This window comes from Rhagoletis pomonella, unplaced genomic scaffold (genome assembly GCF_013731165.1).
Source record: "Rhagoletis pomonella isolate Grant_MI unplaced genomic scaffold, Rhpom_1.0 Rhpom_scaffold_00005, whole genome shotgun sequence".
In the NCBI taxonomy this organism is placed as follows: domain Eukaryota; kingdom Metazoa; phylum Arthropoda; class Insecta; order Diptera; family Tephritidae; genus Rhagoletis; species Rhagoletis pomonella.
Genome location: NW_023458559.1, coordinates 73,267,977 through 73,284,102, shown reverse-complemented (window position 1 = coordinate 73,284,102; position 16,126 = coordinate 73,267,977). Strand labels below are relative to the sequence as shown.

Genomic DNA, 16,126 nt, shown 5'->3' with positions numbered 1-16,126 from the left:
TAAATATGTATGTATACGTTTGAGTGGGAGTCAAAAAGCTTAACAGAATTTAGACAGGGTGACTCGTGCGTCGAAAAATATATTTAACAAATTTTAAAGAAAAGTTTGAAAAATTTCGAAATTGTTGGGGAAATTTTTATGTATTAAGTAAAAAGTTTTACATTTTTCGTTTAAAATATTTTGAAGGATGTAAAAATAGACTTTTAAGTGAACACATAATTAATATGCAATTTTATTTTACTTGTATATCAGTTTTATTTCGTTAAATTTTGTTCATATGTATATATATTTTAATTTTTTACGCATTTTAAAATTTAAAGAGAAACTTTTTTTTTAAATCCCGAATTTGCTGGTAATACTTATATTAGTGCGTTAAAACAAAATGTCGATGAAAGTTAAAAAATAAAATAAAAAATTCAACATGAAATTTTTTTTGTTTTCGATTTCATTTTACTCCGTTATCAATTTTGTTTCGCAAAATTTTTTTTTTATATATTTAGGTATTATTTGGTTTTTTCTTAATCTTCTTAAATTTTTTGGTAGCAACATGCTTTATCTAAACCCAGCTTCGAGGCAGGGTGACTCGTGCGGTGCAAAATAAACAAATAAAAATGTAAACAGGGAATTTAGAAAAACTACAAAAAAGCTTGTGAAATTGTTTACATTCCTTTAAACATTTTAGATGTTCGTTTAAATTTCTTGACGCATAATTTTTAGTACTTACCAATGGCAAAGGAAATCAAACAAAAAAATTCTTCCAAATGAAACTTTTTTTACGCTGACTTTTCTTGTAATTTTTATTTCGTTAAATTTTATTCATATATGTATGTATTTATTTATTGTGTTTTTCCAAATTTTCTTACATTTTTTTGGTAGTTTCTTGCTTCGTACAAACATAGCCTGGTTGCGATTACAAATACACACTTCACAGAAATTAAAATGAAAAATAGAATGTACGATGCAATTACATAAAAATAGTATGTTTTTTTGTATACGTTTGTATGCGCTAGAGTGGGTAGTTGTAATAACCGAAGATTTACTTAATACTTTTTAATTTTTTTTTTTTGTAATGAACTAAGAAATAAGATGTGTACTTAAGAAAAATGTATATTAAGTGAACTTATATATATATCTCATTTACTAAAAGGCTGTCGTAACTCAAAGAGCGTCATTGTCCAGGAGATGCGTTTAAAGTTTTCAATTTACTCTCAAACTGCAGAAAATGTAGATGCATATTATTTTCCCAATCGGAAACTAAGTAAAGTTTTCGGACGAAATTTTTACACGTTATGAACCATTATATAACGAGTAGTTGTGTATCGTTAGCTCAAAACCTAAATTTGATGAGTTACGACACTCTTTTTTATATAAAGCACTAAAATTTTTTTTGTTTAATTTTAATTCAAGTCGCTAATTCAGGAGGCTGCACTAAATTTCAGTATTTTGTTTTTAATAATTTCTTTATGCAAACTGACCCACCCTAATACCTAAGAACTTTGAATATTCAGTTCAATGTGTACATAGTCACAATTAATTACAAATTTTAATATTTACAAATATACGATGATTTTGTGTTTTAGCCATTTTCAATTCATTTTTATTTTGCCAATTCTAGTTTATATAATATAAATGTAGCCAAAAGCTTTGCCGTGAAACATGAATATGTACAATAGCGGTACTCTATAGTAGTTTGAGTGGAGAGTTAAATTTTAGTACAAGTTGAAGTATACATACATTTTATTGGTTTTACTATTCGCTTTTTACATACTTATATTTGTAACTATAGTGCTTTTTATAAATATACGACATCGGCGAATTGACAAGTTTTAACTAAAGTTTTTTTAAAAAAAAAAAAATGTCGTTCATTCTATAACAAAAACCATATTAATTTAAGCATGAAATATGCGTAAATCCACAAAGTTCCATACAAGTTTCGTACTTTTTATGCAGAATTTTTAACAACATTTTCGGTAAGCATACCCAAATTTTCCCAATTTTTATAAAAATTCTTAATAAAAATTGTGAAATACATAGTAGACCAAAATTTGTAGATTTTTGTTTTTTAATTTTTGTACATAGAAAGTTTGAAACTTGGATTTGTATGATTTTCTCTAAATAATGAACAATATTTTTATTAAAAAAGATAATTACAATTAAATATTAAAAAAATAAATAGTCAAAACTTGTTAATATGTGGGTGTCGTATAGTTATGAAAAGCACTATATGTATATACCTACATACTTCTTTACAATTTAATACACCTTGTTTTGGAAAGATCTATTATTAGTAAGACTTTTAGTAAAGCGAGCTGCTTGCCTTTCAAAATAAATATTATATCTTCAGTAGCCATATTTAATGAAATTTGGATGCGTGAGTGCAGTTTCGAAACTTATGAATGAGAAAATTTCTGGCTCATATATTTTAATGCACTTTTCGTTAGTTCTGATTTTTATTACTTATTTTGAAAGTATAATTTTTTTTGTGCTTCCATAATTGGTTTTCAGTTACAGATATGTAATTAAAATAAATAGTTTTTAGACTCAAGAATAAAAAAAAGTATATAAATAAGTACATACTTGTCAAACTCAGAATCATTAGAAAGAAGAACTAACATTACTCCAAAAAAAAAAACATGATTTTATTTTCTCTTCAAATATGCTTCAAATTAGCTTAAAAAAGCTGAAGAATATTAAAAAAACGTTTTTCAGCATTACTTGAAATAGTTTTCAGCTGGTGGAATTAATAAAAATTGCTACTATATTATATATCATATCGAATTTAAGATTAAATAATTTGAAGCCAAGAACAAGCGTTCGATCCCATGGTAAGCTTAGGAGGAAACTGACCTAATTAAGCTAGTATAGTGCATGCAGTGCAACAGAACTATTGCGGCGGAGTGCCAACGTCCCGCGCACAGTGGTTCAAACTGGCATTTAGTGTCCACAATTCATTGGAGCCTTAAATTTTCATTCAATATGATTAAATAAAATTAAAGCTAACAAAATTTTCATGAGACCAGTTAAGCCTGATTTTTGAATTTTTGTTTGTTTGTATTAATTTTTTTTAGAGCAAAGTGCAGAAAAAGCAGCAATTTTGAAGAAAACCGATTCCTGTTAATAAATGTTACATAACAAAAACTAGTTGAAAAAAACTGTAGGGTTACCTCAAGACGAAAAAAATTTCACAAGAAAAATTTAAAATGTTATAAAAAAAATGTTCACCAAAATTAAAAAAAAAAATTCGAGTTCCCAGAAAAATGTTGGGTATGCAGTTGTATAGATCAGAGGTCGCTTTGTTTTTTAATAATTTTTTTTTCGCTAACATTTCGAGCACATATACATTTGTTATAATGTTAAAATTCAACGCGAACTGTTAGCCACTTGCAACTTGCACTTTATTATACTAAAATTTAATGATATATATAACTGCATACTTAAAATTTAATAAACACCAAAAAGCAGAAATTTTGGTGAACATTTTTTTATAACATTTCAATATTGTTTATGATTTTTTCGGTTTTGGGAGAACCCTGAAACTGTTTCAACTAGTTTTTATTATGTTACATTTATTAAATGGAACAAGAGAATCGATTTTCTTCAAAATTGCTGCTTTTTCTGCACTTTGCACTAGAAAACGATAATTCAAAAATCGAGCTCTACTGGTCTTTTCCAAATTTGATTACCTTTCATTCAAAAAAAAAAACATAATAATCAAATTGAGTGAAAAATCTAGGCTCCAGTGAATTGTGAACACAAAACACCAATTTCGAACCACTGTGGAGCGTAAGGTAAAAAGGGGCAAGACACAGAGTGATATTCTCCCACACTGCTCAAGAAGCTACTGAGGAGAGGCTGCGGATGCGAATGATGTTGGTTAAATTTCTCGATACATCCTGTGTCTTATACAAAGGTACCTTTTAAGCAGGGTACGAAAATAAACTATATTGTACGTTACTATTTCGTTTCGTTTATTACTTCAACAGTTCGGTACAGTACGAAAACAAAACGGCTGAGTTCACTTTGGCGATAGTACACTACAGCAGTTTAGTAGTTACAGACGAAACAACAAACGAAATGAATCGTGCTGAGAAAAATATATGTATGTATGTATGTACACATATGCAATAACTAAACACAAAACGAATGGCTGCAATGAATAAAAAAAAATAAAAATGTGTTTTAATTGAATTGGATATGAAAATTTATAGAAAAAAATAATTTTCACGTAATTGAAACGTTTGCATACATATAAAACGTACCCTATGGTACAACGGTCACAAACGAAAAGCAAACGTTTCTCGTTGGGGAAAATGACAGTGAATCTTACAATTTGTTTCTGACTATGTACAAAACTGTACAAAACCACAAATGATATGATGATCGATGAGCAAATGGGAATTGTTTTGTACAGTTTATTTTCGTACTCTGCTGTTAAGTGAATTGGAAACACTGGACTCATTGTAAAAGACAGAACTTGTCTTGTTCACATTGAAGTATATTGGTATTGGATAATTTCATTTGGAAGCGAGGGAAAAAAATTAAAAACCATACTTATGTCCAATAACTGGCAGAATTGGCTATTGTCCATTTACACTTAGCTAGATGGTTATTCTTATTGCATTTCTTCTTAATACACTTTCTGATTATACACTTATATTTAAAAGCCAGCCGTGCTTTTGCTTTATTTTTACACCTATTTACATTAATTAACTTATTTTTTTGTTTTAAGAAGCTTAGCTACACATTTAGAAATAATTCATACATACAATATATAAAGTTATGTATGCATAGAAGTTATTTGTATATGGGTATATGTATGCTAGTAACTATAATACATGTCCATTTAACTATTTCGGTTACATGTATGTATGTATATATGTATATGTATAAGCCTATGTTTGTTTGTATATGTATGTATATACTTAAGTATTTTTTATTTTTTTGTTTTTAATTTACAGCTAAGTACAATATTTTAAATGTAGATATTGGTTTATTTTGGTTTGTTTTGAAGACATGTTTTTATTTTTTAATACACAAATACATATGTATGTATTTAGCCATCTACAGTGACTCAAACAATTATTAACGTGCGTTATTTTTTATTCTGAACAAGTAGATTGTCCACATCAACCAATCGGTTAACATGTATAAACAAATTACAAAAAAAAACTTTACTTGAAAATCATTCTGAACTTTAAAAAAGTCAGCATGTGAAAACTTGTTTGAGTCACTGCAGATACAGTACATTATACTTATTGTTTTCACTGTATAACTATGTTTTCAAATATTATTGCGTGTATTCAGTATTTTTGTATATGGAAATCGATGTCTTACGATCGGGATGAAATTTACACCAAGCTTAGTCTTAATGAATAGTAGTTCTGACACAAAATTTCAACGTGATCGGTTTAGGACTGGAGTTGAAGGTTCTTGAATTTCGACATTAGCCTTTTGTGTTCAGAATTTTTTTTCACAGAAATTTTTTCGGTAGCTTTTCCGTAAAAAAAAAAAATTAAATATTTTTTAACGGAAAAGTGTTTTTGGCTTTTTTTTTTTTAAATGGGGTATATTTTTTCGCTCAAAAAAAGTTTAGGTATTTTTGTTTAAGAGCTTTGTGGTCGCTATCAAGATAATCGTTTAGTAACTTCGACAAAAAAAATCAAAAACATTAATTAAATTTTTTTTTATAAGATTGAAAGAGAACTATCGAAACCAATTTTAATAAAACTAAAATTAACTAGATACTATTCATTAGGAATAAACTTGGTGCAAATTTCATACCGGAAGTCATCGATTTCAAAAGTTGGGTCACTTGATATTTCTTTGGGGTACAAAATTATGTACATCAGCATTTGAATAAAAAAAAATATATATTTTTTATATTCGCATGAGTGGGCTAGGAATTTCGAATTCCTTGTGATACTAAATCAGCGCGTTAATTAAAGCCTCTTCTAGGCTACCGACTTAACAAAAAATTTGAGGTTCGGAACTTAAAAATTATAATTATTAATTAACAAAAATTTCACATGAAAGCTTATAACACATACACATGGCACATACATAATTTGAAACTGCAAAACAATAATTTTTTTTTCTTATACATTCTTTTTTTTTACTTAGTTATCTTAAATATATGAATTCTTTTTACAAACTTTCAGTTGGATACACTCTAGTTTTTTTTAAGCCTACTTATACATGTATTCAAGTAGGTATGTATGTATGTATATTTATTTCTTATGCCTAACTTTTTATATTAAACTATTTAATAAATATTTTAATTTTATTTCGTTCATTATCTTCTTCGATTTTAGTTATACGCTCTAAGCGGAATTTTACTAGGGTTTTATGGTGGTTAGTGGATGTACAGGAACCGGTTCTAACTTCGCTGTATCCTCAATGCTTTGTGGCCATTCTGAAAAATAAGAAATATTTTCTCATTATTATATAAATATTTGTCAGACTGGTAAGAAACCGTCTTTTGTAGCGTCTAAAGAAAGCATTTCTTATTGAAACTAATATCCCAATTTTTATATGGGTCACCTTTTTTAAGCATTTTTTTAGTTATTTTTTCACATGGTCCTAGTTCAAATTTGTCAGAAGGTATTCAGTTTTCCAAAAAGATTTTAACAACATATTAACAAATCAAGGTAGTGATTATCTAAACCGTAGATTACTATCCTCATCATAGATAGACAATTAGTTAGTATATTGGGTGTAACAGAAGAAGGAAGACTGCGGCTTGGAAGATCTTTTTTATTTCTATAATAAGTGCTTAATCTTGACGGCCCATGAAACTCTCTAGTTCAGACTGTGGATACAGTCATGTGTTGAAGTCTAAATTCGACCAACGCTGAAAAATAACGTAACAAAGGCCGATTCGGTGCATGTGAGGGCACCGAAAGTTAGGACTGTATAGGTAACCTGATGTTGTTCTCAGTTGTATGCCTTTTCCAGCAGAAGTATAATCTAAGACCTTAGACTATATAAGTGCTTCCGCTCTCGCCTGCTCGTCGTTAAAATAATTTTACTCGATCCCACAGCACAGTGTTACCGGGGGTGACCATCTTAATGATATATGATGACGGCGAGGCTGTCTCGCTGAAAAGCAATGAAGAGTTAACAAATACCCGCACCTGTTATTCCCTCTATCTGGGTACTACTGTAAATTTCTGGAAAAAAAGATGCATAAACTTCTCCACCTGGAATGACCGTCAAAAATATTTCTTTCAGCATGGAGCCAGAAAACCTACATCTTGAATACTTTCACAAGAGATGGTGAGTATCGATCCTCCTCACGCGCGTTATTTCCAATATTTCCCGTTTGGTGAATAGCTGGTATACTTATAGTTCAAGGGAATGACAGTTCTCGGAGACGTAGGATCGCTGTTGCGAAAAGAGTGACACTGAATTTACAATCCTTTACATGGTAGCAGTAGTAGACATTGCAAAGAGCCCACTCGTTTTTTTCCTTTTCGTGGTCCATTGTGTTTCTTGGATGGTGGTGAGGCAGATTTTTCCTTCCCGAGCAGGGGAACCTTACCCATCAAATCATTCTTTTTTTTAGGAAAAAAAAATACACAAAACAACGCATTCAGAAAACAGCACTCAGGCTACATGCTGCCTATTGTACTGTTTTAATGATACTTTTAATATGTTTTAGATCTACTCCTTTTAAACATAAATCGAGGAGATTGTTGGGCGTCTAAGCTAAGCTTTCTGTCTTTCAACATATCGCTGCCACAATCCTCATACCTAATCCTTGCAAAGGCGGAGTAAGTACACAAAAAGTGTTCTGCCATCTCATCTTCTTCAAGGCAGGGAGGGACGATTACAGTGAGCCACGTAAAGTGTCCAGACCTCCGGAAGTATAAAGGTGCAAAGTGATGGTAAGTGGAGCGGAGCATCAAAAGCAGAACCAGGTGTTTTAAAGAGACCTCCTGCATAGCACACGGCAACTGTCCTTTCCCATCCATGCTATCGATTGCGAGGCTGCTCGAAAATACCACTGATGAAAGGCCTGTAATGAGGCAGGCCACATCATCTGCATAGCCCTGGGCCTAGATACGAGAGTCATTTAAAGTGCTAAGAAGGGAATCAATTACCAAACACCAATGCAAAAGGGGAAAGCACGCCGCCCTGAGGACAGCGCTTATTAACTCCAAACGTGTGTCATATTGACCTTCTTCTGCCTGAATTCTTATGACTCGTTACGCGAGCATTGCACGAATCTAGTTTACCAGCACAGCATCAAGAGCTATGATCCTTTAGCTATTTGCCATGGGGTAATTAAAATAATGGATTTACATCAGGGAATTTATTTTAGCATTCATTGAAACTTCGTTTTATTTGACGGATGCCAAACACAACGCACAGCCAAACTCAGATCTATCTATTACAAACTAGTCCATAAATTCATTTACTTCAACACTAAAATTTCAGTTTTCAGTTTTTTTAATTAGTCAAATTAATAAATGTCTCTATTAGCTCCGATAATATCGTGTGAAAAGAGCATTTAATGAAATTTATCACGAATAAAATTCTATACCTAATTAGTTAAGTTAGTTAATGAAATAGGTTCATGTCAAAATAAATGGGCGACATTCAAAATTTACATCAATAAAAAACCATAATCTTAAAGTATAGGCGTATCAGTAACCTTGACGCAAGTATAGCATGTTATGGCCCAATTTTAATAACGAAATATGAGACTTAAGTTTTGAGCCAATATTCATATATATATTTGTGTAGATATACACATCAACACATACATACGTCAAACAAATTAATTGGCAATAAATTCTTTGATAGCTGTCAATATGTCATAAAAGCGGCATAAACTGCACGACATCTAAATAAAAATAGCTGAAAATCAAGGCGAGGTTAGAAAGTAAAATCTAAATGAAAATTTATTTCAGGGATCAAAAATGCCTTTTTTGAACGGATAAAGCGGGGAATGAGTAACGCTTCCAATAGAGACATCAAAATGCATAAATGCTGATGAAAGATTGTATCGTAATAAATGTCTGGTCAATTGAGTAAAATAAATATGAATAAATAACTGCCAGCCTGTAGCAGAAACTATTTTTTGGGTGCGTTTTTTCTGTCATGGCTGCATTGAGAAAAATCAGTGCTGAATGGAAAATAGCAAAACCAATTTCCTTTTTTTTTTTGATGTCATCATTACTGGCGCAGCAAAGCAAAAGAAAAAAAGGAAATGAAGAAAGTTACATTTTTAGAGGCACTACGCATTGAATTGGCCATCAAAATGAGAGCTAGTTAAGTTTGAAGCCAACAAAATGGAGGTTTATCATGCAAACAAGCAGATTCGGGGAAAACGGCTAAGGAATATAGCGACCCAGTTAACTCACGCACGCACACACACACACATACACACACACTCAGACACAGATGAATACGGCCACTGATTAACCCTTTTTGCTGCCTAACGGCCTGCGGATGCCATTTAGAACGAGTAGTAAAATGACAATATTGATATTTGAAAAGTTACTCTGTCCACTTTTGACTTTGAACTAGTGACCTTGGCGCACTTGGCAAGCGAAAGGCGGGCGTTGGCTGGCTATGCGGCTGGTATATATACATATGTACATAAATACGCATGCATGCCGGATAAAGACGACTAACTAATGGCTACGAATGAAATGGCTGCTTGCTGTATAATGAAATGTCTTTTAACATGGCGCTGCTAAATTTCTTAAAAAAAAACATGAATAGATTCCCACACTCCTTTGGCAATTTGTGGTTATTTAATGAGTTTTGCAAGTCCCATTAAACGGCTTAAAGACTTTCGACAATCACACGCATCAATGCTTCTATTTAGCTTGAAAGCTAGCACATCCGTTTTTATAACCATAAAAATGTATAATCAAACCTATTCCCCCCGCCATTTTTGGCTAAATTAGCTCAATGTGATGTGAGTTTATTGCATTTTGACCGCTTTGACTCGCCTGCTGCAATTTCGTGGCAAACATTTTCATTTTCTCAACCGCACCCAAAATCCATTAAATCTCGTTTTGTTAGAGCATTTGTTTTTTTTTGTTGATTGAAATAATATTTTTATTTACATAATCATGCTAGTTAAAGGAGGAAGGCGTTGATTTCGATTCCAACTTTTTACTTTCCCCTCTTCCCTTTCTTCTTCTCCCCGGTTCACTTCTTGCTTCCGCTCTCTAAAGTTCTTTCGCCATTTTTCTGCTGCACCCCTAAGTGACACATTTGCAACAGCAGCAGCAGCGAACGATTCGAATTTAGATTGAGGCTGGCTGTGTTGTTATTTGACCGAATTTTTTTCTTGTAAATAAATCGCCCTTACAAATATGCAACGGGTCACACCTCGATTGACCTTAACACAAATTTTTGATTTTAAAACACACGCAAACATAGTTTAGAAAGCGTTGCCATAAATTGCATGCCAAATGGAGAGCGTGCGAAGCAATTTTAGTAATGAAAAAATTAGACAATATAATTGGTTGGCGAAATGTATGCGCGTGCATGAGCATCTAATTTAAATATTTTCTAAAAGGGCGAATGCCTGTATAAACATTAGTTTAATTGGTCATAAAATATCGAATATTCCTCAAGGCAATTTCGTAATAGACATGGTTTTTTATGAGAAAAAAGAACAGAGATGCAGAGTTTGAAAGGCAAGTTGTTCTTTCCAAATAGGTCTGTAGGTATTTACGTCACGCAAACTACTTCAAGTGCATCGAGAACGAAAAATGACACGATAACGGACTGAGGCTACTTGAATTCGCTGGCGCCCGAAACACGGTAGGATGCAGTACTAGGTTACAGCATAAAAAAGCTAAGCAGCGGTCTCCAGATCGAAAAACGAGAAACCAAATCGATCGTGTTGTGATACATGGAAGGCACGCTTACAGTACTTATTTTAGACGTACGTAGACTCCGCGATCCAAATATCGACTCGGACCACTATCTTGTTGCAGCTAAGATATGCAGCTGCCTCTGTGCAGCAAAAAATATGCGCCTAACAATGCAAGGAAAGCCCAACGTCGAAAAGCTGCAATCACAACAGACAGCCAATTTATTCGCCATTCGACTGTCACACCTGCTCTTTGAGAGCACAAAATCGTAAATCTCTCTATTAGGAATATGATAAAAATATTTGTTCGAAAGCTGTAATAATGGCCTACAACGGACAAATAGCACCATTTTATAATCATTATATACAACTCCCAAAAATTTCGTTTAAAAATGAATTTTGGAAAAAAAAATTTATACTTTTCTGGCTACTTAGGTCCAACAAAAAATGTTGGCTTTGGTTTTATAGACTTTTCTTGTAGATTTTCAATCGAAAAATTAAAATTTGTTGTCAAAAGTTGACTAAAAAATATTTTAGACACTCATTTTTTAAATTGCAAAGTTGCATCTAAATTTTCAACTTTTTAATTCGATTTTTTGAGCTGCAGTTTTATCGTCCATTAAGTTCTAGTAAAATAAAAAGCAAGTTATAAATTGCTAAAAAATTGGGTTGATTTTTGATCATTTTTTCTGACTATGACGCATTTTTTCCATACAAAAAAATTGTCGAATATACTTTGTATGGAAGGAAAAGCTTAAAAAAAGGTTGAAAATTTAGATGCACCGATTGAAATTTGAAAAAATGAGCATCTAAAAGATTTCTAAGTCAACTTTTGACAAAAAAATTTGAAATTATCGCTCGAAAATATATACGAAAAGTCCATAAAACCAAAAACCAATTTAATTTTTGTTGGATCTGGCCAGCACAGTATTCATTTTTGTTCGAAGGTTGATTTTCAATTTTTTTTTTGTGTTTTATATAATGATTACCTATATAATCGCACAGCTTTTATCTAATAGGCCGTTATGTCAGCTTTCGAACCCATATTTTTCTATATTTTTTTCTTATTTCTATCGAGAGATTTATGATTTTGTCCATCGACACTGCCAAATCATACACTGTGCGGCGGCGAGGAGTTGATAAGTTCTATGCATCAACTCTTACCTGAAATATAGTCAGATGAACGCATGTGCCCGACGACTGGAATTTAAGTGTGCTCTGTCCAATCCACAAGAAAGGTGACCCCACCAATAGTCGCCAACTACTGCGGGATCAGCCTTCTAAGCATAGGTTAGAAGGTCTTATCGAGCGTATTGTGTGAAAGACTTAAGCCCACCGTCAACGAACTGTTTGGGCCTTAGCAGGGTAGCTATAGACCAGGCAAATACACCAAGGATCAGGCATTCACAATACGAAAAATCTTGCAAAAAGACCTGCGAGAAAACGATCGACTATCTATTTGTCAAATTAAAGGACGCTTTTGTCAGCACTAAAAGTAGTTTCCTATAAGCCGGGATGTCTGAATTTGGTATACCAGATAAACTGATATGGCTGGCTAAAATGGCATTGAGCAATAACACCAGCTCCATCATAATTGAGGAAAACGTCTCCGAGCCGTTTGCTACCAAACAGGGTTTCCGACAGGGCGACTCCCTTTAAATTGATTTCTTTACTCTGATGTAGGAACCGCGAAGTCTGCTCATCCTTTTTCAAGTTGACTAATAAAGAAAAGCGATTGGGCCTGGTTGTAAACGAGGACAAGACGAAGTATCCTCTGTCATTTAACAAACCTTTAGCGCATTCGCGCCTTGGAAAAAATCTATGATAATATCAGCATCGAAATCTAACGCGGAATCACTTTTGCCAACAAGTGCTACTTTGGACTGAGTAGGCCAGTCAAGAGTAAAGTCATCTCTCGACGTATGAAAAGCACTCGCTATAAGTCACTCATCTTGCCTGTGCTGGTATAGGGCGCAGAACATGGACAATAACAACATCCGATAAGGCAACTCTTGGAGTATTCGTGAAAAAAATTTGCGGGAGATGTACGAGCCTTTACGCATTGGTGACGGCAAGTACCGCAGACGATGGAACAATGAGCTGTATGAGCTTGTGTGTCCGCCCGACACAGAGGGCAATCACAGCTCCAAAGTGAGAGCACGAAACTTTCCACACATACCCTTTCAATCTAACTTTGCCTAAGCTAATGTGTGCTGGGTATATTTTTAACCCAAACCACAGTTTAATACCTCGAGTTTAAATTTGATTGTGATTACACAATTTTACCACGCATTAATTCCACCAAATTTCTCACACAGAATAGACTAAATTTAGTTTACTAATAGGCCAAAGTTAATATATTTTTCGATGACTACCATTGCGAATTTAAATTGTTTTTATGCGAACGCAAAACTATGTGCTTGTTAGCCTTTTACAGTACCTCACAAATGATTTTCCAGCGAGTAATAACAGTTTTCAAGGTAATTTGGCTGTTTGCAATTGAGCTGTTAAATGACCAAAAAATACTCACTTTTCCCAATACACAAAACAATCATTTAGCTGACATTTGGAAAAAATAGAAAACAAAATAAAATGAACAGATCCACAAAAGCCATATACACTGCCATAGCTTTTTGGCTTTGCGCTAGTTACGGTCATTGCTTTTTATGTACACGCTGGAAAGTGCGCGAAGGAAACCGATGAAAAAATAAAATAAAACAAAATGTCCAGAATAAAACCACTTATTGGCTGAGTTAGAATTGCGATTTGAATGAGCAGGGACTACTAGTTTGCTTAAAAATACAATAGAAGTATGTATGTAAAGCAAATCGGTTTCGAATAAAAAAAGGACCAATACCAAATGGTTTAAAAGCTACACAAAAAATAACTAGAAGAAAAAATACAAAGTGCCAACAAACTAGCAAACCATGAAGCAGACAAACGCCGGAAGTAATGGCAAATAGCCAGAGCGTAACAACAGCAACATTGGTTGACTAAAAAGAGAATTCTTCGAAAAAAGAACCGACGAAAAAAATTGGTCATGTCAGCGACTGAAAATCGTTCGCCAGCTGCCCTTACAGCGACGGGCAAGGGATAAGCGCATCCTTTGCACATTCTGCGCCATTAAATGTGGCTCAGCGGCCAAAGTGTTTTTGTTTTTTCGTCAGCATACGCCATTAGTGCAATGAAGCAAACGCGTCTATTTGACCTCAGTAAGTCGATGGCATCGCGTGGATTGCCGCCGAAGAGCAGGAGAAAAAAAAATAGCCACCTAAAACGAAAACAGAAAGAAAATTGTTGGGGAGGAAAAATAGCAGACAGCTATTCATTTCACTTAGTAAGCGTAAGTGTGTTTGTAAGTGTATGCTGGTATGCTATGGCTGTGACTCACACTCATCACTATATAGCTATATTTATATGTATATGCAGTGCCGACAAACAACGTTGTCGACATGCAAATGAATACTGGCTAAAGGCATGTCGATCTCTGTCTTCCTCTTCATCCTTTGCGAGGCGACTGCTTTAAGCCTTCTGCTTGACTTTTCTACAGCGCTTGCTTCCAAGCTTAAAATTTTCGTGTTTTTATTTGCTTTTTATTGCTTTCGCCCAGCCAGCAAGTTCAAAGTGAAATCAAATAATCCTTCCTGCGCACCTCAACCAGCGGGCAGGGGTGATGGCGGCAACACTTTTTTTTTTTTTGGTACACAGGGATATCGGCACTTAATGCTATTGACGTTTTATCTACATATGTATGTTCATATATGTATATGCAGGTATAAACATGTGAGCATTAGGGTGATCGCAGCTAGATTTTAACTATTTTTTGAGACTTTAGCGGTATGTAATGTAGAAAACTTAGGGGAATTCATTGCTCCTCTGCAAACTTACCAAACTATATACATAAGTATATGAACCTTAGCAGTTTGTCAAGGGAATTAGAATGTACCTCGTCCATATTAAATGTATCCACCCCAAACTTGTACGACTGCCATTTAAGGTTAAAGGCACAGTGGAGCGGCCCACTATATTGTGTTTCGCAATCAGTTAAATCAGGGCACGTAACTCACTCCTTCTATGTCTGAGAAGGAATTTCGCTACCACCCTGTCAGACTTTTTCAAGAAACAATTGGTTGTTTTGCAGATGTCAGTACTGAACCAATGGCCCCGATGAGGTTTGTTAGTTAAATTATTGATATATGCGAATGTTCGTCAATTCATCAGCTAGTCAGTTGCCCTGAATAATACCGCGTCCACAATCAAAGGAATATAGTGAAATTTGTCAGTAATTTTACTTTCACAGTTAGTGCATCCATTGATTAGGGCTGATTAGTTATTCCACTAAGCTCAAACACTGTGCCAAGCTGCCTGCCTTAACATGTAATTTTATTTAAGAAATTGTTTTGACTCAATGAATAATTATGGAGATTCGGATTTCATAAAAAAATTACCAATTACCCTAGTATGCACAAATGTGTGTATGTACTTATATATGAATACATGCAAAGCTTGCTTTTGTTAAAAAAATTGAACTGATGCAAAGGTATAGTAAAAATTGTTTTACAAATATACAAAAATAGAAAGAGACTTTGCAGTACTCAGCACATCCATACCTCAAATGAATTTCCTCATACATACTCGTATATCATACTCATACTGTTTTATTTCCATCACTGCATGCAATTTTTTATTCCCTCTAATACTTAAATTTGTGCAATATCTTGTTCACACTATATTGTTTTTTTTTGTTAATTTTATTTTTTTCTTTTTAAATGTTACAAGCCACTAATGGACACCACAACACTCTTGGCTTGCAGCCAAGGCGATTTTTCGGCCAACTCTTAAGCCGCTGCAAACCTTACCTACTAGTTAGGTGAAGAGGAGCGCTGAGAGGAAATATAGTTTGTGTATATGAATATTGCAAGCTGGAATTTGAGTCGACGAAAAATTTAATATACAAATGGAGAATAAATAAAGGTCAGTTAGATATGTTGATGAAAGTTATAATAAATTGGCTTAAAGTGTGCTGAGCTAGATTTTTTGTGAGTGGAAAAGAATGTAGTTTAGGCCAACTAAATGGATCAATGAAGAAATGGATTTCTTTTACAGTAATGGGAAGGTAGCTAAAGAGGTATACATTTAGACAGAATGGAGGATATGTAAAAAAGTAAAAAATTGCATATTAAATACTATAAATAAATTTCTTAGCTTGTGGTACACTTACACCGGCATAGATAGAATATTTTGTCGCTTACTGAACTAAATCTGCCAAAGCACGAATTACTCCTT

The 16,126-nt window shown here is 33.5% G+C and overlaps 1 protein-coding gene across 1 annotated transcript in view; it reads right to left on the bottom strand.

Moving 5' to 3' along the window:
* Window positions 1-6,040: 6,040 nt before the first annotated feature.
* The window catches only part of LOC118739480 (cysteine-rich motor neuron 1 protein-like), an 88,390-nt gene continuing 78,304 nt past the window's right edge, over window positions 6,041-16,126 (bottom strand). The window contains exon 6 of the mRNA XM_036470838.1: window positions 6,041-6,412. Within this exon, the coding sequence (XP_036326731.1) occupies window positions 6,394-6,412 (19 nt within the window). The 3' untranslated portion in view covers window positions 6,041-6,393. The remainder of the gene's footprint in view (window positions 6,413-16,126) is intronic.